Here is a 27337-nt window from a genome sequence, read left to right as displayed (position 1 = left end):
ACCCCCCACCCCATAGAGATAGGATTTTTGAATGCTCTTCCAGTCCTTGGGCATCTGCCTCTCCAGATCAAAGTGCTTGGACACTTGTAGACACCACTGTGCCTACTGAGCTGCCAACAGCTTTAATGGCCATATATATGATGATCTTCATACAGCTGCTGTGCAGTAAAGATACTTTCACTCTGTCCCTTGTTTTCTTTCTAGGGTGTTTCTCAGAGGGGCATGCTGTGCCACACACACACACACACACACACACACACACACACACACACACACACACACCTTGCTATGCAACATTATCTAATAGGAACTGCTTCATTGTTTGCAGTTGCTTTTTAGGATGGGGTTATTCTGTATCCCTTTTGTAGTTTGATGGCAGCAGTTTTACCTCATGTTAGACAGGTCTCCCTGTGGCTGAGAACAGAACTCTGATTTAGTGCATACAAACACTTATGATTACTACCGCAGGAGGAACTGTTGTCTTTTTAGTCACAATTTGCCTCTTTATTTCCTGCCAAACTGTTGTGTTTTTCTTCACACAGGGGTCTCTGAACAGTGTGGTCGGCTCTGTCAGTGCTCAGTGTAGCTACGGAAATGCTGTTTGATGTGCCTTGCGCACTTCAGAGTCAAGTGTTGAGGTGTCTTTCAGCATTGCCCTCAGGGCCACCTTGTTATACACTTAACAAGTTGTTTTCTTTTTGTTTTTCTTCCCTTTTCCTCTGTTGACAGTTCCTCATCACTGCTCCGCTCAGAAGGAATGCACATCACCTTCCAAGGTTTGCCTTGGAATCTGTCCTTGTAAACTGTGGGGCAAGCGCTGCTCTCCTTTTAAGATGACAGTTGCATCAAGATCTGATGTTTTGTTTATAAACTGCCAGTGTAAAGATTAGACATCCCATTGGCATGTAAACTAGTGCTCCGTGGGTTTGTCTGGTTTTGCCTGAAGACACATTAACATTTCTTTTTTTGTCACAATGAAATACTCTAAAATATATTTTTGGGGAATTTTTTTTCCCTCCTTGGGAATGAGAGTAATCTGAATATGAAAAGTGTAATTCCACATGTCAGATTTTGTCTTGTTTATTCCAGTGAATGATCCTGGTTAACAAAACAACACATTGTTGAAGTGGCACATGGTGTCACTAAATGGGACATGTATGCTACTGTGGCGCAAGAATCGCCCATGTACAAGAAGTCAGTGGTGTCCAGTAAGTTTGAGATTCGTTTAATATTCATAGCAGAGTTTCTATCACACCCCTTTGTCATCCTGAAACATAAAACAGTCTTTGCTATTAGAGTTTGAAACTATTCTCTCTCTCTTTGCTTTGTTTATCCTGTGTTCTTTGACATCCAGTGTCCCAACATTTCTTGCTCACTTCCTCTTTTAAAACACAGGGCACATTATTCTTTTAACTTTATTAACTCTCATAATTCAGCGGGGGAAGGGGGCAATAGAAAACACTTTTCCCCTGAGGTTTATTGTTTAAAACGGGTGCAGTTCTTTCCCAGGATAAGGGCTTCAGCTAAGCAGAGAGGAATTTGGGCCAGGCCTCATAAAAAAAAGTATTTGTGTACCAGAAAGATTTTTGCTTTTCCTTTCTAAATCTTTGTCATTAATGACTTTAGCAAATGTGAAGTGGGGAGTGAATGGTTCGGCTGTGCAAGGTCTTCAAAGGAACCCTCTAATTATTTATCCAGGATATCCTACTCTAGAATTAGAGGCCAGGTCACCATTGGCTTTCATGCCTTTTTTCTGCGAAGAAATAATTTCCACAGAATGGTTTCACTGGGACACCCTCTAATCCCTGTTACATGTGCGTGCGTGCGTGCGTGCGTGCGTGCGTGCGTGCGTGCGTGCGTGCGCCCAGATATGTGCTCCCACACATGGTAGGTTATATGCACACACAACTGTATGTGTATGGGACAGCACCATTCTTCAGTTCGAGGTGTATAAAAGAGATAGTAAGTTTCCATTTTCCACACATAACACTGCATGACTTTCCACAGCTCCGCTCTTACCCCAGACAGCTTTCACCCACATTACTCAGGTTTCCTGGTCATTTGGCCTTCACATGCCTTCTAAAAGGGATCTTATCACCCTACTCAGGTTTAGTCACTTAACCGACACTGGGCTCAACCGCCAGGCTTGTGGCACTGCCTCAGTGTTTCACTGCTGTGACTCTGTGTGACTTAAGTCGTCCTCTCACACGACTGCATGCACCTCAACCAGTCTCCCAGCATAGCCAATCAGTTACTGATATTTTATAGTTACATTATAGATTTTTCTATTTTCGTTCAGTTCAATAGAAATTTCTTGTCTTACAAAATGCACCATTCCTCCATATGTTGGTGTCTTCTAAAAATCCCTTTAGCATTTTGCTGAAGCAGTGTGTCCCTTTAAGACTGCTCTGCAGTGAGTATTTGTCTAATTCCAGGTGTCAGTGAACCCTGTGTTTTACCAGGTGCAGGACTGGGTCATTACTATTAGTTTTCCAGATTACACAGAAAGGCAGAGGATTATAGACATGTTATCCATGTCCCATATCTGTCTGTCAAGGCAAGATCCCTGCATGGAGCCTGGGACCACTGTTCCACTGTATGCCCCTGTTTGTTGTCATGCCTGCTGGAGATCTCTTACACCTCATCCCAGGGCTACCAGGTTGTTCTGGTGGGCCAGATGCCCCCACTCCTGTCTCTCTGTCAACAGAGGCTTGGTATGCTGATCAGTGTCAGCTATCCTTAATGGAAGTAGAAGTAGTGGTAATGACATCCCCCTGTTCACGCCAGTCCCTCAAGTCCCTCGGGTTTTGGATGGCAGGGTAAGGGAGCAGAGCTGAGTGGTGAGTGGGTTGTGGGATATGTGGATATGTGTGTTTGTAGGCAGTTGGGGGGGGGGGGTCAAATTTGGCCAAAGCCCATGGTAGATGGGCAGCTGATGGTCTCTCCAAAACATTTACATAAAGCCCACAATTGTGATAATAAACCATTTTATCATTGGGCTCTCAATCAATAATGTGGCTCCTTAAGGTTTAATATTTCAATGGTATTGATCATTTTAACAACTGTGTTTGTGGTTGGCCTGCCTTAACTGCAGCGCTGTGGGAAGGTGTGTGTGTGGGTTTGCGTGTGCGCGCCTGTGTGTATATATGTGTGTATGGCACCATGAGATCTTGCCTTTTAGGCAATAGTTTTCAAGATTGACACAAATGAGTTTCCCACCATCAAAACATCGAGTGATTCTATATTTTACATTTTGTTCAGCCTTGCTTTCTTCTATACATAGTGTTCTGTCCTTTACTTTCATAGCAACAACTTTCCCACATAAGTTATAGTCATCGGTTCTCTTAACTCTCATCTACCACCCTTATCCTGTTACTATAGAACAAATCAAATGGAGTGAGTGCAAACAGAAGCTCTGAAAGCACTGTAGTTAGCAGATTTCACTTCCATCCTCTCTTGAGAGAACGTCTGCTTCCCCTAGATATAAATAGGGGCAGATTTGATAATTAGTAGAAATGAAGGTCCTGGGGCTCAAAGACTTTGATCAGCACATTTCCCCCTTGTCCCTGACCTTTCATTGGACACGTGTCTTTAGCTGTCTCACTTTCTCTCCAGCTCCATATCTCAATCTCCCTTTCTCTATCTCTCTGTCTTCCCCTTCTCTTTCCTGCTAATCTGCCAATACAACAGAAACACAGTTATACATACTGCATATCTACAAATATCATTCTGGGATTTCTAAATGTTTTTCATTTAGAAATCTTCCCAAGGATTAAGATCAGTGTGTTGTTTTCTGATTGATTAGTGCCAGACAGAACAGTGCACAAAGTATCAAGTGTCCTCTCAGCCTTTCTGCATTCCACTGTATGGGAAAGTCAGTACTGCATGCTAAAGGATTTGAGGTTCCATGTCAGACTGTTGCAAATCATTCAGTATCCATGTCTGTTCATCTAAAAATGAGCAGAAATGGGGGATGTGTATCTAAATAATCTGATAAGTATTTGAAAGACACAACTCTCTCTCTCTCTCTCTCTCTCTCTCTCTTTCTCTCTTTCTCTCTCTCTGTCAAGCAATTTTACTGACACCCTGCTGAGTGTACACTGAGTGTGTGAGTGTGCTCTGTGCACTGGGTTGCCTGGGGGCGAACGCTAGTTTGTGCCCGATAGCCCTGCTCTGATTATACATCAATACCTTAATTCCAAGGATAATTTATGCTCTTATAAATTACAAAGCTTTCTAAACAAACCACACGAGACATAACAGGAAAATAATACAGTGCAGTCTTTCAGTATGGTTGATAAATGAAGAAAGATAGCTTGTGGCTGCTGTAATAACAAGTTGCTCATGTATTTAAATTTTGTAATTAAAATAGTATCATTCTTTAAAATTTCACTGTGACTTTTTGGCAAATGTTGTTCTGACTATAGTAAAACAATCTAACACTATACATATTTAAATAGAATATATTTTGTCTTCTCTCGTTTTATCACTTCCCCTGCACTGAGCTTAAAATCCAATGATATAAGGCTTCTTACATTTGTACTCCTACTGTACCCCCCACCCCCCACCACCACCCCCACCCCATGCTGGTTGCTAATTGGCGGGAGACTGGGAGCTTCCTGCTGTGTGTTCGCTGCTTCCCTTTGCTTTGCCACCCCACCAGGTCTTTCACCAACACTCTGCAGAACCCAGTAATTAACCCACAGCTAATTAACTACTTCTAATTACACCAGCATGCTGTTTCTATCACACCCTCCAAAACTGAGGAAACACTCTAGTGCCATGTGTAAATCCCTTCTGGATGGTTTTGGAGGTTAGCTGAGCGACAGTCAGATCATTTAATCAGACTGCCCTGTGTCTAAGTAACATACGATTCTGCGCTGTGATTTCACTGCTGCTTTGTCTGAAATCACTTTTCTTCCGTTCTGCAACATGGAATGGATTAGCAGAATTTGATGGTGTTGCGTAAAGGGTAAAATCATTTTCAAGGTTCTATTTCAAGTCTATTAACAAAGGAGGCAATTGATACTACAAACAAATCAATTTTGCCTTTTCTGGCCAGTCTTGCTAGTGCAAAATGGTTACTAAAATTGAGTGCTGTGAAACTAAAACAATCAGCACATTGCCTCACGGGTATTTGAGTTTGCTCATATTGTAATCAGAAAGGATTATTGAGGCTGTAAGTTATATATTTGTTCCAACTCTAGTTTGATGCAGATAATACATACACAGAAAACAACATTAAAAAATCTTTAAGCTGTAGCCTTGACTCTACAGCAGCCGAAACGTTTTCAGAGGCTGTAACATGACAGAAGCCGCATGCCTCAGTTCTGCTATCTCTGAGAAATACACCCAGACATGCCAGTGACTGGCCCCCTCTACTCACACACACTCATGTAAACACACAGCACTGTTCTTCCCCGCCTCAGACTCAACACAGCCATGGCTATTTCTGTTCCACAGACTGATAGCTCCTACTGAAGATCATTGATTTTACGGGAAGCCCTGTTTACAGGCTGAGTGCCATCGACCTGAGGTGACTTTTTGCCTCCTGCATTTGGAGCAATACTGGAGCACCCTTATGTCTGCATTAGCAGAATAGTGGACAGAATATTTACAGCACACAATAAACAACAGTTCTCTACATGGTTAAGTATCTGATTTACAGTGTTAGGGATCAAAGAGAACAAGAACTCCATGCACCTAATGCAATTATAATCGTAGCAGTGGTAGCACTTTTTTTGCCACACAACTCTGAGACAAAGTGACCTGTGATGGCAGTCTTGGACGCTGAAAGTTGATTTGCATTTTTTCCTTTCAGACCACTCAAATTATTGTCACCCTGGCATAAAGCCTTTGTCATTTTATAAAGTGTTAGTGAAGTAAAATAGTTGGCTAGTGAGTTTTGTCTTGAAGAGGACATAATTAATAATTGCATGCATGTTTTAATTTTTGATTTCTGTACAGTAAATCATCTTGTGACACCAGTCTGCTAGTTTGGGACCACACTTACACTCTCACATGTAGCATAGTTATAACTTAGATGATTATCATATTGTTGTATTGGATATAGGCTACAGTATGGTTTGGCAGAGAATTAGACAAAGTCAGAGAGAGACACATGTACTGCAGTTTTAGAAAAGGTAAAGTCCCCTCACTGTAAGAGCATGGAGTTAAAACCAGAATTTACTAAACCATGTCAGGCATTAAAGTGGACTTATCTTACTGAATGCAATGCATGCATGCCTTTTATTGGTGATTAATTGGAGCAAACCTAGGAGATAAACCTGGGCCTCACTCTGCCTGAGGACTACAATGGTTCCCCCATCAATGAGCATGTCCCTAGTGCAACATCAAAGGCCCTCCCCTGCTTTATCAATAAGAACCCTTCCTTCCCACATCTTCCTGTAACTTGCTTAGCGTTCACGCCATTGATTTTCCAATAAGCGCCCCTTACCCTGCGGTGGCTGGCCAGGCTCAGCAATGGCTCAGAGACCAGACACAGAAAGGCAACTTCACAGAGGTACAATTGAAAATCAGATCTGGGATATTGTTAGGGGTCCTCTAGGTGTATTAAGAAACAGTGTCTTTCCGATTTAAAAAGGTGTTCCCTCACTGCTGACGTGCATGTGGATAGGAGTAAGGGTCAGGGCTGCATCACGCCTGTAGCCCAGCAGTATTCACAGTTAAGGCTGAGTCAGAGCTAATTCCCTCAGGAAACCCTGGAGAGCAGGGTCTTCTGGAGGCAAGGGCAGGCCTTCAGGCAGGTGATCAGGCATGCTTATAATCAGATGGTTCCTTAGCCTTTAATTCCTCCCTCAGTTGGCCGGTAAATCCCACCTAATGAAAGGACCCATAACTTAAAACTTATCTCATTTTCCATCCCTACCAAATGACATCCAGACCCACTCTCTGACAGTGTTCATTAGAACTGAGGCCTTTTTCTCAAGGTTCAACCTTATCTTTGTTGTTATGGAGGTGGGAGGGGGTAGAGTGAAACCTTTTTTGTCAGTGCAGAGAGAAAGAGAGAACAGGGAGACCCTGGCGTAAAGCCTTTGAAGGCAGGTGGCAGCAGGAGTGTGAGTTTTACAGTCAGGATCTGTGCATCGGCATGCTCTCCCTCAGATCAGCTCAGGAATCCAGCCTTTTCTTCTCTCTGATTATCTCTTATTGTCAACTAAAGCTTGTTTTGGCTGCATACAGCCTGCTTATTGTCAACTCAGTGGGCCCACATTTAGAATTGCGATACAGCGCAAGGGCAGAGGCCATGGCAGGATCATTTGTTTTGTGCAATCAGCATTAGTGCCAGTATGAAAAAGAAAATTTACTTTTTTACATATTAAAGTATATAACCTTACATAATACCACTCAGCAGTAGTTACTTTTAGTGGGCTGTTCCATCATTTTGATTTGTGGTTATTAACACAGTCAGAGCACAGAGACACCAGCCTCCTCCACTTCCCCTCTCCTTCGACCGCGTCTCTTTGTCTGTCTCGCGGACTTGTTTAGTGCCTCCCAGAGATTAAAGCTTTTCCTGCTTTAAACAGGTGTCACTGAGCCAGGCAGACCTCCGAGAGACAAACAGCGTTATATCAGTTGGCCCATCTGCGACTTGCCGACTCCAGACAATCCCATTGCTCATCAGTAACCACTGCAGGTTATTGAATTACACCATCTTGATTTTAAAGGGCAATCCTGTTTTCTGTAAGCAGTGAACACACCAAGCTGGCTCAGAGCTCCAGCACTGATCAAGAGTCATCGTGTTATCCTGTCTACTGCTAATTGCTTCAGGTATCTTACAGCAGTAATGGGAATGGATGGGTACATACCCTTGGTACAGTACACTGTAGTAACTCTGTTCAGACTCATCAAGGCAAAGATGAGAGTAGAGAACTTTAGAGGTCATTGTTAACTAGCAATCTTAACTACTAGTTGTGCATGTGGATCCAGTGTTCCCAGGCCTGGTCAAGACAGGCAGTGGAATCTGGAGGAGGGGCTGATAGGATAGATAACAGGAACAAGGTGAGAGACAATCCATGTACAGACAGGATACATGCAGACTTTTTCCTAAGAGGCAGTCGTTTTAGACAAGTCACATTTTCAGATTTTTTTCCATTTCATTTTGTCCAGTTTATTCATGTGCTTTTAGTTTGAAGAATCACTGTCTGTTTGACATGTGGCATATTTTTTTTTCTTGCATTACTCTTGCTGCCCTCAGTCCATTTGTGTGAAATGGCTGTTGAGCTCATAGACTCTTATTAATGGAGCAGATAATAAATACAGACCAGTAGGGCTAGTATCCCCTCACTCAATATGGCAGCCATCTCTAAATCATGTCTGGCTGTATAAAGCAATCTTGTTAATAAGCCAGCCAGTCTAATATCCTTCATTTTGTATGCAAAGTAAGACAAGGGTCATTGGGGTTACATTCTGTAGTGTGTAAACAAAACAATCAGATGGACCATATTCACAGAAAATGTCTGTCCTTGGGTATTTATAATAGTAACATCTACTACATCTTTGCAGTGATAAATTCCCCAAATTAAACTCATGGCTTTATCATTATAGTGCTTATTTCTTTTTTTTTTTTTTTCTTCCCCCCACAATATTTACTTCTTTTCTGTTATTGTTCATTCTGAAGTCGAAATACAAAAACGCATCACTAAAATGGGAGTCCATTATTTTTTGTAGTTTGAGTGCATATAGGCTGGAGAGGTCTCAGGTATGTTGTGTGGGAGGTGAGCTTCATCAGACATTCATGAAGAGGCAGACAGACATTATCAATCTCTCCTCTCCCTCAGTGGTTAATATGTTAGGGTGTGGGGGTAGACTCCATTCTGATCACAGCTGAAATTTGCATCCCTAAGTAAATAAGTAAATAAATCAAGTGCAAGCAGTGAATGTGCTAATCAACCGGGACATGGCAGCGAGCTTGGTGCCTGGAAACTTTGCTCATGTAATATTCAGTGCTGGTGGGTTAAAGGGCAGCCCAGAGTTATTGGTTTCAGCCCGATTGCCCCCTTTAATCAATGTTGGCTGCATCCCTTTAATAAAATTATTAGCTCAGCAGTATCTTGCGCTATCATTTTATCTCTTCTGCGCTCTAAATTGCAGCCTGTGTTGGGCCTCTCAGATGCTCGGGGCATGGCCAGCTCCCGAAAGCTCAGCTCCCATTTATTATTTCAGAGGCGGAGGATGGCTGGAGTGTTTGAAACCAGGCTGAGCGTAGAGGTTATTGGATGCAAGATCTAAACACAGCTGCAGTGAAGTCCCTACCCAGCTTATGTATTTTGGGCTCATAGAAAATACTGCCTTTTATTGCTCTTGTTAGAGTCCATACAAATCTATTTCAATAATGCACATGAATTGTATTCTCCTCATATGTACACAACTTGCAGATGGTAATGATACTGTTAAAAATCGCTTTTTTTAGATGCAGTTTTCCCTTTTTCTTCCAGTTATGTAAATGTACAATGTGCTGATGGGTGGCTTCTCAGTGTCTAATTATCTCACAAGGAATCTATTTGATCCATTAAGTTAGCCTGTTTCTCCTTTTTTCTGACTGCAAGTTAATTAAAAACGGATGTAGAATTTGCAGAATATAAGATTAGGGGTGTTGTTTGGAAGGTGAAGATAAAAGATGGTACCTTCCTGATATGGCAGGAAGATGAATCATGGACGGCTTATTAGTGCTTGTCTCAGGTATTGTGTTTAAGTACCTAATCTAGTGTAATGAGCACAGTGTCATTTTTCCAATTATATCTCAGACTTTCGTCTCTCACCCAATACACCGTATATTTGATTTTCTTCCTTTAAGGTTCCTATACATGTTGTCCCTTTCATGGTTTCTGTATCTGATCTTTTCTTAACAGCTGTATTAATACTTTGTAAAATCTAGAAATGTATGTTTCCAACCCTGGCATGGTAAATGATGGAGTTGTGTGGGTTTATGTACAATATATGCATGTATGTTTACATTAAACTTTCCAAATACGACACTAACTACTTATCTCACCCAACTTGTGTCTCTGCAGGCCTGGATGCGATGAACGCCTCATGTAGGCATCAGCATGGACAGCTGTGAGTCTCCCGTGGTTTCTGGGACAGACGATGGGCTCGGCTCCTCCCAGCAGCAGCAACCACCACAGCCCTGGAACGATCACTCTAGCTCACAGGTCCCTTGCACCAACCAGGCTCCTTCCCTGGACCCTCTGTCTCTCTCTGCTCCCTACCCTTCTCAACCCCAAAACCCCAGTGCACCTCATGACGTGGTGAGAGAACTACAGTCCCAGCAGCAGCAGCCAAAACAGATATCACCCCAGGCCCGCAGTGATAGCTCTGCCACAGGCCAGCTGCACCCCAGAGGAGAGGGTTTTGAGGAAGAAGAGCAAGAGGGAGTGAGCTGTGGAGAAGAGGAAGAATCTGAGGACTTAGATGAAATGGAGATTGACAGCTGTTTCCCAAGTCTTCAACCCTTTCCTGGGGTGCCAATGGCTTCAGGGGGAGGGGGCATGCCCACTCTTTTGCGACATCAGCCCACACGACAGCAGGGAGCACATGAGAGTGGGAGTGAGGAAGGAGAGGAGGAAGAGGAAGAGGAGAGCAGTGATGTGGAGAACCTGGCTGGAGAGATAGTCTACCAGCCAGATGGCTCAGCCTACATCGTAGAGAGCCTCAGTCAGTTGATCCAAAGTGGTGGGGGCATGGTACCCGGCCTGCTTCCCACAAACTCTGTTACCAGTGGGGGAAAACCGGGGGAACCTGCTGGGACTTCATCCTCGGTCTACCCTCAGATCATCAACACGTTCCACATAGCCTCGTCCTTCGGGAAGTGGTTTGGCAATTCAGACCAAGGTTTCCCCAATACCTCAACTATGGCAGGCCTCAGTCCTGTCCTGCACAGTTTCCGTGTCTTCGATGTGCGGCACAAAAGCAACAAGGATTACCTGAACAGCGATGGGTCTGCCAAGAAGTCCTGTGTATCCAAAGATGTTCCCAACAACGTGGATTTCTCCAAATTCGATGGGCTAGCCCTATATGGCAAGGGTAAGCCCATTCTCATGTGTTTTCTCTGCAAGCTGTCCTTTGGCTATGCGCGTTCCTTTGCCACCCATGCCGTCCATGATCACCGCATGACACTGTGTGATGACGAGCGGCGGATGCTAGGGGACAAGCATGCATCTGCCATCATCCAGGGCATTGGGAAGGACAAAGAGCCCCTCATCAGTTTCCTGGAACCAAAAAATAAGAGCAGTCCTCTGCCACCTACCCTGCTCCCCATTAACTCTGGCCAGAGCTTCTATGGCACATTTAGTGGTGTCCATCTGGAGCCTGGAAGCAGCAGCGGGGGCAGCGAGACCCTCCTGAACAAAGACTCTGACTCTGGCCTCCAGCAACAGCAGCACCAACAAACCCCGCTAAGCTCAGTCCTCTCTCTTGGAGGGCTGGGCATTTCCAAAGCATCCACTCTTACCTCATCCTCAGGCTCTGCCAAAGACTCCAGTACCCTGCCCAAACAGGGAGGGAGAACAGAGGAGCCTGCTGGGAAAGAGTTGGCATGCAAGGGAGAGGATGGGGACACTGAGGGACATGAAAGTAAGGCGCACCTATCCAGCCGGATGGGGGGCTTGGAAGAAGAGGAACTGTTGTTCGGGGAAGAGGAAGACGAGTTGGAGGCAAAAAGCACTGCAGTGGCCTGTGGTGGTAACAGTAGCAGCGGCGGGGGTGAAGCGGGGGAACCAGCTGTCTCAAACCAAAGCATTTCCAAATCTCCTTTATTAATGCCTAGTAGCGCTCTCCAGCCTTCTGCCTGCACCTCTGCGGTCAGTTCCACACTCAACAGCAAAGCCCCTGCTTCCACTTCCTCCTCTGTCAAGGAAGAGGGTTCAGCTGCAGACGGTGGGGGGAGGACCTCAGAGCTCCCTCTGAGCTTTAACTGCCAGGGGCCCACTGTTCCCATGGCAATGGCGGCAGCTGCCGTCAGAAGGAGCGAGGATGACACTGCTGGCACTTCCTCCTCACCTCTGTCCTCCAATGCTGCTGCTGATGAAAGTGCCAATCGAGATAGTGCCACAGCTCCAGAACCAAATGATTGCCCAGCAGAGGGAGAGGAGGAAAATGGAGCCCTTCTGCACCATCACCACATGCACCACCATCATCATCACCTCCACCCTTCATCTCTTGGCCACTCGCACCCCCTCCCAGGGAGCTCCTGTGACCTAACGGGGATGGGCGAGTGTTCACAGAACCATGGGCCTGGTGGCAACGGAGGAAGTGGGGTAGAATGCCCTAAATGTGACACTGTTCTGGGTTCCTCGCGCTCTTTGGGGGGTCACATGACCATGATGCATTCACGAAACTCGTGCAAGACACTGAAGTGTCCCAAATGCAACTGGCATTACAAGTACCAGCAGACGTTGGAGGCCCACATGAAAGAGAAGCACCCAGACTCAGGAGGCTCCTGTGTGTACTGCAGCAGTGGTCAAAGCCATCCTCGTCTGGCTCGTGGAGAAAGCTATACCTGTGGATACAAGCCCTTCCGGTGTGAGGTGTGTAGCAAAAAAAATGTGACAATGCTTGATTTTTTTTTTTCTTTTAACAATTTAAGTTGTTTTTGTGTTCTTGATTAATTGACCTATTTAGGGTATATATAAACTGATATTTAAAAGTAATGTCTGCATTACTTTATTGCAGTTCAAGATAAAAATGTTCTATGTTTTCTAGGTGTGTAACTACTCGACCACCACAAAGGGCAACCTCAGCATCCACATGCAGTCGGACAAGCACCTGAACAACATGCAGACACTGCAGAATGGAGGCACCATTGGCTCTGCGCAGGAGCAGGTGTTTGGACATACCCCAGGAGGAGTGGTGGCTGTCCCCTCAGTGACCCAGGCCAGTAGCCATCACCCGCCCCACCACCATCCTACACAGTCCTCCACCCATATGGCAGGACCGTGTGGGGCCCCCTCTCCGACCAAGCCGAAGAGCAAACCTACTTGGCGGTGTGAGGTATGTGACTACGAGACCAATGTGGCACGGAACCTGCGCATCCACATGACCAGTGAGAAGCACATGCACAACATGATGCTACTCCAGCAGAATGTGACTCAGATGCAGCACGGCCGACTTGGCTTGGGAGCCATGCCTTCACCCTCTGAGGCTGAGCTCTACCAATATTACCTGACCCAGAACATGAGCCTTCCACCAGGCCTCAAGATAGACCCAGCTGGAGCTGAGGCCCAGTTCCTGATGGGGAGCTTTCACCTGGATCCCAACATGGCCGCCCTGGCCCCTGCACTTGGTGAGACTTACTTTACTACTTTTCTACTTTTCTTGATCTCAGAAATGCCCCTAGTTGCCCATAAAGTAAACCCACCCATATAAACCCACCAACTACAGTTCAGAGCTATTTCATGTAGGACTTTCAGTTCTACTTGATGCTGAATCCTAATTCATCAATTAACACAAAACATTAATGTCATTCACTTTTTATTGAGTTGATGACACACAAAATGATGAGCAGGAACATCCAGATCTTACTCCTTTCCACTACTATGCATGCTAGGTGTATCACAGCTTTTTAGTTTTGTCAGCTGACTTTCTTTCTCGTGCCCTCAGGTATGCCTGCCCTTGTGCACCACTCAACATCATTTTCTCATTTTACAAGTGTCACTGGGACATAAAGAGGGAGAGGGTAAAAAGTTTACGGGGGGTGGGGTTGGCTTACCATAGAACTTTTTTACTGATATTGTACATAATAGTAGTGTTCATGACAATAGATAAGTCTATTGTGTGCCTTAATAAGATATCCATAGTAAAACCTACAATACTGATCACTTGAAGTTCACTTTGCGATACCCAATTTTGCTCCCAAGAGGTGAGTTAGAGGGCCAAACCTCTCTACTTCTCTAATCTCTGCCCTTCCTCCCCCTCAGGCAGCCAGCCTCAGCCTTTTTTATGTCATTATTCCCAAACTGCTGCTGAACTTCCCCACTGGAGTTATCCATTTTTTCCAACTTTGTAATTGCAGCTATAAATTTTATCTTGGTTAAAGAAGGGAGGTTAGAGGGCTCAGCTTGTGTAATTCAGCAGCATAGCAGAGTGCTTGGCGTGGTAGTTACAACCCAATAGTTTGTACATACTTGTCTGAAACTGTCACCAGTTCAGAGACACAAACAAGAATTGATTGCTGTGACTAATTCTTTTTCCTCTCTTCTGCCATCTGGTTCATTTTCGTGTGAGGTGAGTTGTAATAAGCATGTTACAAGGGAGGCAATGATTACACAGTCTGCACCCATAAACTACAGTGGTGTCATCCTCTGTCACACTTAAAGGAACTCTTAAAGTCATCATCAACACAAACACTCTGATATTAACTCTGCAGTATGATACATAAGGCTCAATAAATCTCTTGAGAGAATCTGCCATCACAAGGAGGCCAAGGAGCTAAAGTGAGAGGTGGTCTTTCATGCTTTCACAGTGGATTTTTGACTTTTGAGTGTATTGCCAGAGATAGATAACAAATGTCGACCTCACATGATCGAATGAGTAATCCTCATTCCCAAGACTCAGCTACTGTAGTGGAAGAAAGATGAGATGTAGTGCAAGAAAGGAGGGGAACGTGATTTTTAGCTATTTGTGCTGGAATATGTTGTGTGACGTACACAGTGAAACTGCACAAAAAGACAAGTAAGACAGCCGTTCACATGCAAAAAATGGTCATGTGTAAAGATTCAAATGTTTTTGTCAGAACCTTTTAAGATCTACCCATTTTTATATAAATGTGAAGACTGGTTTACATATATAGCTTTACCATATACAATATGGTTTCAATATAAAATAACCCCTGTGAAAATAGATGCAAAGCTGCAAACCACAGTCTTGGTCTAATGGTCTACTGCTAGAATTTAGTGAGGAACAGGATCCAGGTCTGGGGTAAATCATTAAATCTGCGTAGTAATGGAGCATGAGAGCCAGGTAGAAATGAGTGATGTAAGGTGCAGGAAAGGACAGGACTGGGATAGCGATTGGGCGTGTGTGTGCATCTGTGTGTTTGTAAGAGAGAGAGTGTAAGGAGGTATGACTGGGGAGCTGGGTCTGTGAGTGATTTCAGAGGGCTTCTCAAAGGTCTCCCTCTCCTGGCTATAAAAACTCAGGTAATGGAGAAAAGTCCAAGAGCAGGCTGCATACTGCAGCAATAAATAAAAAGGAGCTGCTGGAATTAATTTAGTGTAAAGCCAGGCGGGGTCAAGCCTGCATGCTCAGTCTGGGCAGTGAAAGATTAAAGATCAGCAAGCAAAGGCAAAAACTCTGGCTGCTCTTACCTCATTTTTTTTTTAGCATTCATTTTTAAAGTCAGCCTTCCCAGACTGTATGGACATCAGTTCTGTGGTTGGTGTCACAGGATATGTGCTTTCTGTGCCCCCCCCACCCCCTTCTCCAGCATTTAGACTCAGTACCAAGCAGAATTAATCTGGTAGGTGTCCATATTGATTTAGAGGCAATCTGGAGAGAAAGACGCAGAAGAATCCAAGCAGAGAAGTGGAATTTTTTTATATTCAGTGAACAAGGGCGATGGATTTGATTTACAGTAATGTGTGCTTGGGAACTCCTTAGTTCTTCAGTAATGATAAAATAACTTGTTTTTTCTGTAGAGCTCATGGCCTCTGGAGTTGATTTACAGACAGGCCATGAACATGCACCAGCCCAAACAGGGCGACGTGTATGTTCATTCTCTGGCAGTGAGAGGTTTTGGTCCCTGTGGAAAAGTCCAGACTTTCTTCTTTCCCAACTCAAAGCCTGTAGGCCCATAAATACATACATGTACATTATCCTCCATGCAATATCATACGGACAGAGTTGGTTTTTCAGTTTAAAAGCCTTCCTTTTGAGATATTATAATGACAGTGCCACAAAATTAATGCATTCATTTAAAAAAAAAAAAAAGAAACAGAAAAACTACGCTGACTAGCTCAAAATGATAAAATATGCACGTCCTGAAGTAAATGACAAAGGTACTGTATGTATGCAACCTTCTAAATACCTTTCCTTACCCCTTTCCTCTTTCTCTTTGTCTGTCTTTGTGTTTCCTGCACGTTCCAGTAGGTGGGGAGATTCCTATGGACGTGCGGCTGGGCGGTGGGCAGTTGGTGTCTGAGGAACTGATGACCCTGGGAGAAAGTCTATCACAAACCAGCGATCCCTCCCTCAAGCTCTTTCAGTGCGCTGTGTGCAACCGCTTCACAACTGACAACCTGGATGTGCTTGGCATGCATATGGGAGCTGAACGCAGCCTCCCGGAGGAGGAATGGCGTGCTGTGGTGGGTGACTCTCACCAGTGCAAGTTGTGCCACTACACCACTCAGCTCAAGGCCAACTTCCAGCTGCACTGCAAGACAGACAAGCATGTGCAAAAGTACCAGCTTGTGGCCCACATTAAAGAAGGGGGCAAAGGCAATGAATGGCGCCTGAAGTGTGTGGCCATAGGCAATCCAGTGCACCTGAAGTGCAATGCCTGCGACTACTACACTAACAGCCTGGAGAAGCTGAGAATGCACACTGTCAATTCCCGCCATGAGGCTAGCCTCAAACTTTACAAGGTTAGTGATCCTCAAGCTCCTTCATCACACTCACCACTCAACCTTGTCTTGACATTGCGTCACAATTTTCATACAATTACTGAATATATACATAAGTGGGGGGGGGCATGCACATAGGTAGGATGTCAGTAGCAGAGACATCCTACCCACGACATATTAGACTTTTTCATGTCACACAAAAGCCACCCTGCAATATGTTAATGCTGTCTATATTATCACACAATTTGGGGTGTTATAATATGACTATGAGGAGTAGTACTGTATGTTTGTGCCATATTTAGGAGTATTTATAGTATGATCCAACTGAAATTTGAGTTTTATACAAATGGTATAATGTGTCCTTAATCATCTCCCTGCGCTGTAAATGCTCTATCTAGTGCTGTCCACACCAGTATACTGGCTGCTCTCCCAACGCATGAATGAGACATATAGAAAAGGGGGCCACACTGCTGCCATGAGAAGAACATGGCAGGTGAAGCTGGTTTGTAGGCCTAGGGGTGAATCACTTGGAGACGAATGAAGAAGTGTGAGGAGACAGAGGTTTGGTGCTAATACTCCTTGGAGCGGGAAAGGCTGAATCGTTCTCGACAGCCGTATTGATTTTTGCTGGACTTGGAGCTTCACCTTCTCCTCTAATCATTCCATAATAGCCAATGGATGAACACTCTCAGAACAAATGGCCATAAATCTAACAGGCCTGATTCCACTTAGGTACCTATCCTGTGTGTCTGCGGCTAAGACCACTCTGCGCTTAACCCAAACTGGCATAGCTGCGCACGCACGCATGCACACAAACATACAATGCACAACAAAACACATACAAACACAGGCAACATGTGCTCCCCTATAAGCCTACACTACATGCAGACCAACAGAATCTAATATATAATACTGCAATGTGAACTCTCTCCTAGTAGATGTGGCCTTTATTTATAAGTTCACTCAATTAGTCTTTTTCTCTCAAAAAGTAAACAGGCAAAACAAATTGAACAATTTTATTGCTTGACACTTGGAGTCTTGGTATGTCATTGTATGACTTCTTTTGGAGAGGAGTTTTTCAGACGCATGTGAAAAATGTGCTGCTGAAAGCATGGCATTTTTAATCACATTAAAAACTAATGTGGCTGTCTATTGAAAATCATCCAGTATTATTAATGGCTCCTTAGATCCACTGGCATGGCAGACATGTTTCATGTCCACAAAGCATTTGTACTGAAATAACAGTAGGGGAGAAATCAATTGTCAGTGTTTTGTTAAAAGCTGTGATGCTCCTAGCGCAGCTTTTGAAGAGGGCCAGGTGACACAGGAGGTGTTCAGGGTAGAATATGCAGTTTGGCTTGTCAGTCTGGTTTGCACTGGGGACAACATAGACCAAAAAACACTTTCATTTATTTATACATACATTGAAATTCAGATATGCAACATAACCTGTGGATGTGTTGAGTCATTTGTGAGACAAAGAAAATGCAAAGCAAGATATCTTTGTGTTTTCCCAGCCCATGGTCATCCTCTCTTGGCCTTAGCTGCTGGACTTACTGGCCCACATTCCAATGATAGTCTCACATTAGACCAAAATAGACAGGCACTGGCATACTCCCTCTCCTTTCCTCACACCTTTGAGGGGAGAGACTTGTTTTGTCTCACAAGATAAGGTACAGTTTATATTACATTATCTGTGTGCTTTCCACTTTCCTGTGAGCCCAAAAGGCAAAAAAGAAACTTATTTTTTCTCCTCTGTCTCTTTTTCCGCTCAAGTTTTTAAGAAAGAAGAGACATATGTCATACTGCTGCTCAGGCTGTGGGGGATTAAATATGTACAACACATCCAGGCATGATCATTTTTTATGACTTAAGCCTCTTAAGATGGCTCCATATTTCTTAAAACCAATTGATCTTCTGAGTAAGAGCGTGTGCATTTGTCCAGAAATTACCTGCACTCTCAACCCAAGAACACTGCGGTCCTTATAAGCTCTCCTCATCCCAGACACTACTCAACACCAGAGATGTTTGCGAGTTGTCTAGAATTATTACAATATTTTATGATTCACAAATGTGATTAGCGGACAACAAGTACATGGTTGTGAGGCCTCTTGGCAGCACTGGCCCCCCACTTGACAATGTCACAGTCTTCTACTGTGCTGGATTTACGGCCCTGGTGGAGATACTGACAGGCAGAAACCTACAGTGGCCCACAAGCCTGTAAACCCAACTTAGTATATTATGCAAGGACGAAAAAGGAAAATCACCATTCATTTATTCCTCCCCAAAGAAATCTGATGCAAATAGCACCATTTTTAACCTTTTTGGGGAGAAAATAAATCATCAAGTCAGCATAAACAGGCTGTAAGATGTGGGAGATGCTTGGGACACTTCACCCAAATCAAACTGGTTTGCATTAAACAGGCCCTTTGTGTGCACAGCTCCATATAAATTGGAGCCTGTAATTACTGGAATTAAAAAGGAAGGTTTAAACTGAGGGCTAAGCTGGATGGGATAATTTGAGAGTCTGTGGTATGCGGCCCATATTAGGGCTTTCTAAAAATATCACCCCCACCACCCCATGTATTGGAATGTTCCAAAAGACCACAGAAAGATCCAGCAAGTCATCCTGACCGCATGGACCACCACACAGTGGGGGGTGATGCTGTCTTCCCGTGTGCTCAGTTGAGAGTTACCCCTTCTAAGCACTGTGTGTTCTGCCAACACACCCCTGCCCTCTAAAGCTAACTTTTACCATCTCTTTTTCCCATGGAACATAGGGTTTTTAGCTGCGCTGACGATAGCATGATGGTCACCCATCCATTCACGTACATAATACGTGAATATGATAGCCCTACCAACAGTAGGCCTCTGAGCTTAGCTATGTGCTAGTGTGGAGGTGAGATGAGTGGAACTAATCCAGCTCTCAGGCCTTGGCTGCTCTGGGCAGACAGAATGGGTGGGGCCTAACCAGGCCCAGCCACAGGCCTCAGCTTCCAGTCAAGGGTTGGGGGAAAGGGGAGGAGCATGGGGGGGGGGGTTAGCTGGCTACCTTCCTTGTCTCAGGGGCCGGTGCAATTGGCGGTAATTGAGATTGATTGGATGTTATTTTTCCTCTTGCAAATGTAGTCCATTAGCTTGGCACATGCATAATCAGTTTAGAGCGCAGTTAGCCGAATGTAATCATGTTCCTCGGTGTCTGCTAGCACAAAATCCACTCCAGATGCCGCTTGGCCATGGAAAGAAAGGGAGAAAGTGCCGTCACTATCAGATGGGGAATCTTTAACCAAGAAAGTCCTGTCACCCCTCCCTCTGTCCTGGTCCCGCTCTATTGAGCACACACATAGCTGTGCAAACTTTTCACCTATCTCTCGTTCGCTCCGCCTTACACACACAGTGACATCCACTGTCTGCTCCATACCTATGAGAGCAGTGGCTTTGATCACATGCTCTGCACTTTTAACTGCACTAACACAGTGTTAAGTGGAGCCCATTAACGAACACAATACATCTGCATCTTGGACGGAGTTACTGCTCTTATTTTACCCTTCAGTGCAATCCAAAAGAATCAGTGAATGCTGAGGAAAGAAAATGTCCACACTCTGCAGAGAGAAAATAATCGCAATGAAACATAATAGAGGAAAAAGAGGCTGTAATGTAAATGAAGGGATTAGTGGTTACATGAAAAGACATTAAGGTGTTTCACTAATGATCCTACTCAGCAGAAGCACTGGCTTTTCAGACTCAGGAATGCAAGCCGTGATGACCTCTTCCCATTAATGATCATAACTACCAGGATTGACTCCAATCCTCTTGGACTATACAGTTGTAAGTAGTTGGAGCACAACCACAAATAGGTTGTTTGTATTCCAGTTTGAGAAAAAAATTTGCAGTTTTGCAATCAATTAAATCGAGAGTGTATTTTGGACTCATGCAGGAGTTCAGTCCTTCTGACTTCGACTAGGCCAAGACCTCACTAGTTGAAAGTGAGGCTGATTTAGGCATCCCAGATTAGTTTTTCAGATTTTGCACCTAAACAGGATTATTATAGAATCTTGTTGCCTTTGGTTCTTCAGGCAGGGTCTGCATGTCCATGTTTAATTCCCCTCCTGAGCTCCTGAACTTTTCTGGGATGCCCCAGATGTGTGGGTAGATGAATGAGCCAAATTGTCACTCTAGCCAATGTCAAGACAAATATCACAGCAGGTAATGTAAGATGTCCTTTGGCAAAAAGAAGTCTAGCGGGCGCCTGGCCTTGCCCACTCACCCACCAGACATTTCTAAGAAGAGGAGGGGTAGAAGGATGGAGAGACAGACAGGAGAGAGGCGATGGGGGGCGACAGGAGGGTTGGAAGGATAGATACTCTGCTAATTATCATGGCTAGCCTATGATTGTTCAGTAATAGTGCTCAGTGGGAAAGGTTGCAGCAGTTCCAGGAAGAGCTGAGCTCTGATTTACTGGTACTACCGCTCTAATAAAGCGCTCGCTGCACATCCTGGGAGACAGCCCATTCTCCCCTTTCACATGCACAAGCGTGTGAATGCACACACAGAGAGAGAGAGAAAGACACACACACACACCCGCACACCCACACACACATTCAGAGCAATCTTGTAATCTAAACTACCAGAAAATGACAACATAGGGCTCATGAAATGTATTATTTTAATTCCTCATAGAGAGCTTCTTATAATATGATTCTGTGCAAGTAATGAACATCACACTATGGAAGTATTTAAATTCTGTATGGGTCCCAACCCCTCCTCAGTCAACACAGTCACGATCCTAGTCCCAGTTATCCTCTTTGTGTGAGAAGTTTCCTGCAGTCAGTTGCAGTCCAGTGTCATACCTCAAACAGATCTCCGTTACTCTGAGTGGTGGGTGGAACAAGGAAGGTGTGGCATACAACAGAAAATCAGGGTGGATTGGAGAGAGGGGCTGTCAGGCAAATAAGGGGGGCTGTTAGGGCTTAGTGTTTGGCAGTGTGTAAGAATTTCACAACTCTTAACGCTCCCACCCTTTGAGAAGGCCAGGGAAAAGGTCGGGCTTTGACCCGTGGCACAGCTGCTGCTGCTGTTGCTGCTGCTGCTGTTGCTGCTGCTGCTGCTGCTGCTGCTGCTGCTGCTGCTGCTGCTGCTGCTGCTGATTGTATGTGCAACTGCTCTACGGTGGGTGTTGCTGGGACTTAAAAATGACAGTGAAAGAAAGCAAAAAGGGGAACAGAGAGCTGCTAAGATAGGGGAAGCTGCTCTCTTCCGATAGCTCTCTTTCAATGGCTGTTTACCACATTTGCCAGAGTTAAAAGGACCCAGGTTCTTCATCCCGTGTCTGTGGTGGACATAGAGAAACATTGTCTGTGTTCCATCACACAGAGCCACATGATGATTAGAGAAAGGATTGCGATGTGTCAGCTGGTTTGAGATCATTGGTCATTGTGTTAATGATTGTTTGTTTTGATTTGATTTTTTTTTTTTTCATATTTGGACAAGAACAGCAGAGCTCACTCCTGCTAATGTGCAAGGAAGCTGCTGATCCTGTTATCTCCAGCCTGATCAGCAGAAAAGGCAGATTGGTGTTTGAGGAAGGAAAGGAATAGGAAGCAAGGTTATGTGAGTTTTTTGTGACTGGGGTTCATCACAGTTCAAGACAGAGAGATAAGTTGCACTTTGTGTACAGCGGGTGGTTTTGGCGTCATAGGGAGTGATGTATGGTATAGATATACAGTTTGTACCTCCCACCAGATTTCCCCCTTTTTACAGACAAGAAGCAGTTTCTTAAACATTACTGTTACACAGTCTTCTGTCTATGTTGCTCTTTTCTCCCTTCTCCTACCTTTTCACCCCTCTTCAGTGTCTCCACAAGATTAATAAACATAACAAATACTCTACCCACAAAACAAACTGGTATTGATAGTGAACCAGTGGGTGGTCTAGAATGGGGATCTGCTTAAGGTTAAATATCTTTAATCCAACCATGCTGGAAAACTAAACATTCTCTGGAGCTAAATCCTGTGTCTGCATCCCCCATCCCACTCTCTCTACTTCCTCTTCATCTCCAGCCTGTTAGATGTTCCCCCCTCCTCACTTAAGAGCAAAGTACTGTTAACTGTTATTGCCTACACACTGATTCTCTTATTAAATCAACAGATCTAACTCCCATAAAAAAAGACACATAAAGCTTTCCAGGCTCAAATTTGTCTGTAAATTTTAAAATTATGACGGTAAACGGTAAAACAAAGTTCTTCCCTTTCAAGTGATTGTAGGAGATGGGGGCATTATTGAGAGAACAATTACATCTTTAAGCAACTTCCTCCTGCACCAACCGGAGGGTCTCTGTATCTAATCTGTGTTATACTCTTGCTCTGCCTGCTTCTATCTTGTAAAGATGGTATTACAGACATATCAGTCATGGTCCTGTCTTTTTACCGCCCCCACAATCCCCCCACTGCAAAGATGCCAGAGATAGTATCCTTTTTGCCTTGTCTTCAAAAAGCCCCTTGGTTCCATGTGATCAGCGGCCACTACACTTTCTTATAAACCTATTATGCATTTGGTAATCAAACTGTAGTAAAATTAGTTGCCATGTATGCTGACTGCAGACAAATTATTATGAATACCGTCATTGAAGTGATTGATAAAGGCATTTTCATGTTTTGCCATAACCAGACGTCCCAAATAAGGAAGGTTACATATGTTGTTTGATGGTCAAGTCAATATCTGGAGTTATGTGTGGTTTCCTACACGCTCACAAGAAACATTGATATAGTTGCACTGACGCTGATACCTTTATTTCAGCTAATTTGGGGGAATTTACTGCTCTACAGAGCACCTAAATATAATCGTGTGTCTGTTTCTTGTAGTTAGATGAAAGCTGCTGCATGTGGTTGAAAACACTGACAGAAACCAGATTGAACTGCTCATATACTTGGATTTAATTGATGTAATTTGAGTGCATACAAACATGCTGTTGCTATCATGGCTTGAATGAAAGATCTCACAGTTCTTTTTGCGCAAATGGTCAATACATCTGGCGACCTATAGCCACCTCACCTGAAAGACTAACAGTGGCAGTTGGCAGGTAAATGCTGCTTTGATGAGGGCAGATGGAGGCTCCTGTGAATCTATGTAGCTCCTAAGCTGAAGGGATGGAGAGAGTGAGGCAGGCAGGCTTACCGGCTCTGTGCCATCAATACATCAGAGGCTTAGCCACCAGATTAATGGCCCCCGAGTGGTCAGGGCCACAAAACTACTCCGCTCTAAGGTCTGTGTTCAGTGGAGCTGTACATGAAAGCAAGGTAGGGTGAAGAGACAGATGAGGAGAAGGGAGGAGGTCTTCGGTACCAGGATGAGCATACGGGGACCTCTATTTTGTTTGGGTTTGGCCTACAGAGTAGAGTCATGGGACAGATAAATTTCAAAGAATGATGGATATGTGGCCCTGGCTGTTGTTTCATTCCGCTAGCCATGTAATGTTCCATTTGTATATCCAAAAGGATGTTTGAGTAGCTAAATGCAATATTATAAGTACTATTGAGTAATTTTATACACTTGGCATACATTCAGTTTTTTTTTTTTAAAACAACATGTATATTATGTAACTATACAACCTGTTGGCTTTGTTTTACAGTTCTGCGGCCATTTAAATAGCTCCTAAGTGCGCAGAGCATGGACAGTTTTCTTTCACTTAGGTTTTCTTTGTTTTAACAAATCTGCCCTTAAGCTCTATCCATTTTGTGGTGCATCGATTACTGTTGGATTGCTAAACTTCAGCAAGTTTTTGCCTTGATTTCATTGGCTGTTTGTTGTTAGTTATGGGTCAGATAGATACTGATGCCTGCGAGCATGTGCTCCCCAAAGCGGTCTATTTTGAATGGTTTATGTTGCATGAAATCTGACGTAAAGTAGGCTGTGCCATGAAAAGTCCGCCTCACCTCTCTGTAACCACAATCAAGGCTTGAATAAAAATGAACTATCTGCCACTTTCCTGAGGACCTTTTTCTAAGTAGAATATTTGTTTGAAAGGCCTTTTCTGTAGTGCCGAGAGAAAATAGCCATCCCTTCCTGAACTTCATGGCGCTGGTTGTTCATCCATGTTTTACCTAATTGCTGTGTGCTGGAGTCGAGGGTTAGAACTGGGAGCTGTAAATCTATCAGTGCTATGCAGACAATGTTTTTTCCAGATGTAGAAGAAAAGATTTCATCCTTTTGTAATTAAGCAGTGCGGCCCAGGGTGTCATGTGGTTTTTATTGGGGGCTCTGGAAAAGATCATTTTGCACCTTGTTTTCTCATCATGGCGTTTATTCTTAATACAAAAAATGGATAAAATGGAAAGATGAAAATGAAAAAAGTAGCAGAGAATAGAATCCCTTGTTTAAATTGTTATATGAAAATTACAAGGTAGTGATGTAAGAGGTAGTGATTGGGAGTGTGGGATGGAGACACAAAGGGGACAAAGGCAAAGTCTTGGAACCATGGCAATTACATAGTTCCTCAGATGAAGAATATCAGGAAAAAAAGTTCTTTTTTAACCCCAGGAATGTTCCCAAATGTTATCATCCCCATGGGTGCCGTCTTCTACACCTGTGTTCTCCTTTATAAATGTACTGCTGAAATAAGAGAGAGGGGGAGTGAGCTGGAGAAAGTGATAGTGACTGAAAGAGAGGGAGACAGCTTTAAGAGTTGGGGACAGGAATGCTCTTCAGCTTCTCAAGGGCACCGATACTTTATGGCCTTCACATTCCTTCTTGACAAACTGATGCCCAGAATAGAAAGAGTAGTGTTGGGGGCTGGAAAAAAAAAAGTTTAACTACCAAGCCTTGAAGCCCAGCCCCATCATATTATCTCAGTTCCTTGCTCACCTTCACCTCACCCTGCTTCATTTATGTGGCAAACCTTGGGGTCACCATGTCTGACGCTTTTCTTTTATTAGCCAAAGCTGGTGAAAGCAAGGGAATGAAGTGCAGGCTTTTGTTCAGTATAAGAAGTTTCACACATTTGTGTTTTATAAAGTCCTTTTCAATCTCATGTTGATTTACTGATGACTCTTCCCTTTGAGATCTCTTCAGAGACTCAGATAGCAGAGGAAGTCTCCATAGCCACTGAACTCTGAGGCTCACTCCCAGATCACATACTGTCATCCTTCACTGCCTTCCTTGCCAGCCCCACACACTCCTTTTTTTATATAACACCACATTCAATCAACACTAGCCCTAAAATTAAGGACTGCTGAATAATTCAAACTTGGATCCTTCCTTCAGATGGCCTATCTCTGTCACTAGATAGGAATTTCCTTAATTTATGCTTGTTAGGTTGGAATAGTCATGTTGAAATAATTTGAACCATAAGGACTGTCTGTGCAGCTACTGTTTAAATGAGAACTCTGGGAGCTGTTAAAGTTTGAACATGAAATTGTGAGATCTGGAATGCAAATTATTATTCAAATGATCAATGTATTAATTTGCATGCCGAAAGGAGTGAGGGAGAGGGGGGTGGGGGGGGGAGAGCATCTTAATAAGTTCTGTAAAGCAAAGTATTTTATTATTTGTTGATGTTTCAGGAGTGAGGGTGTATTCATTTTGCAGTTGTGAGTCCCATTGTGACCTAAATCTCTCTCTCTTGCGCTCTTTCTCTCTCTCACACATACACACACAGCATCATCATCTTTATTATCATCATCAAACACGCACACACACACACACACACACACACACACACACACACACACACACACACACACACACACACACACACAAATAAACTGCTTTTGTGCTCACCACTGTTCACACACACCTTCCTGTGTTTCAGCAAACCTTATTACACAGATTACTTACAGACAATGTTAACAGTACAACAGCAGCTTTGGAGATGACTGTCCATACTGCATCTTTGAATTTAATTACTCTTTTCTAATATATTTACTCCTTAGTGTATTTAACTTTTTATTCTTCTTAGACGATTCAGATAGTTTTGTCTCCTAGTTTTGTTTTGTAATCAGCTCCTTTTATTAGGAGATTACATGTCAAAATTTCTGGAGTTATGAGATGTGAAATAGACTTGAACCACAGATTTAAGCAGTTGAAACATGAAATTACTCTGAAAAATCAGAGATTTCAGGACCTGCTGTTTGTAGTCTGATTTCCTTCCATCTTCTCTTACACATAAAATAGAGCTTATCATTCAATTTTCTTCCATTTACAACTTTTTCTCCTTTTCCCTTGGCTCAGTTTCTAGCGTGTGCTGTCATTACTGAATGGTTGGGTGAAAAGAACGGAACAATTTGGTGATAGGTCTTTTGAGGATTATATCTTTGATCTGTGGGGACTTTTGATTCTTTGAGGGGTCATATGACCTGTGGATGACATGAAATAGAGAAAAACATATGTGCTGTGAATTTCATTGTGATAGCTTTTTTACTAAAGGCTTGAGGAACTTATAGCAGAATACTAACCATGAGTGGGGCTTGTAGTTAAGAGAGATCAGTCATTGCATCTGGAAGGGAGGTTAGGGTTTTCTAAATGAGAGATCCAGCACTGGAGTATCCTCAGTATTCAACTTAACTTTTAAATCATTAAACATGATGAAGCCATCTCCACAAAGTCAGGGGTTTATATACGAAAATCAAACACCATCTGCCATCTCTGATCAGAAGCAACAGCCATCAGGTCGGGGTTACCAAGGCAGAACAGGAAAAGCCATTAACTGCCAATCACTGCATCGATCGACAAGCCAGTCCACCACTACCCCACCCTCCCACCCA

At 43.7% G+C, this 27337-nt stretch overlaps 1 protein-coding gene across 1 annotated transcript in view; it reads left to right on the top strand.

The window, feature by feature from the left end:
• The window catches only part of zfhx3b (zinc finger homeobox 3b), a 140823-nt gene that overhangs the window by 37403 nt on the left and 76083 nt on the right, over positions 1 to 27337 (top strand). The window contains exons 2-4 of the mRNA XM_023406403.2: positions 10035 to 12548; positions 12724 to 13303; positions 16105 to 16601. Of these exons, the coding sequence (XP_023262171.1) occupies positions 10071 to 12548; positions 12724 to 13303; positions 16105 to 16601 (3555 nt within the window). The 5' untranslated portion in view covers positions 10035 to 10070. The remainder of the gene's footprint in view (positions 1 to 10034; positions 12549 to 12723; positions 13304 to 16104; positions 16602 to 27337) is intronic.

Source organism: Seriola lalandi, unplaced genomic scaffold (genome assembly GCF_002814215.2).
Source record: "Seriola lalandi dorsalis isolate HSWRI2012SDOR001 ecotype SW California unplaced genomic scaffold, Sedor1 jcf7180002054306, whole genome shotgun sequence".
Classification (NCBI taxonomy): domain Eukaryota; kingdom Metazoa; phylum Chordata; class Actinopteri; order Carangiformes; family Carangidae; genus Seriola; species Seriola lalandi.
The sequence above is the reverse complement of the archived record's forward strand: the minus strand, read 5'-3'. Positions and strand labels throughout refer to the sequence as shown.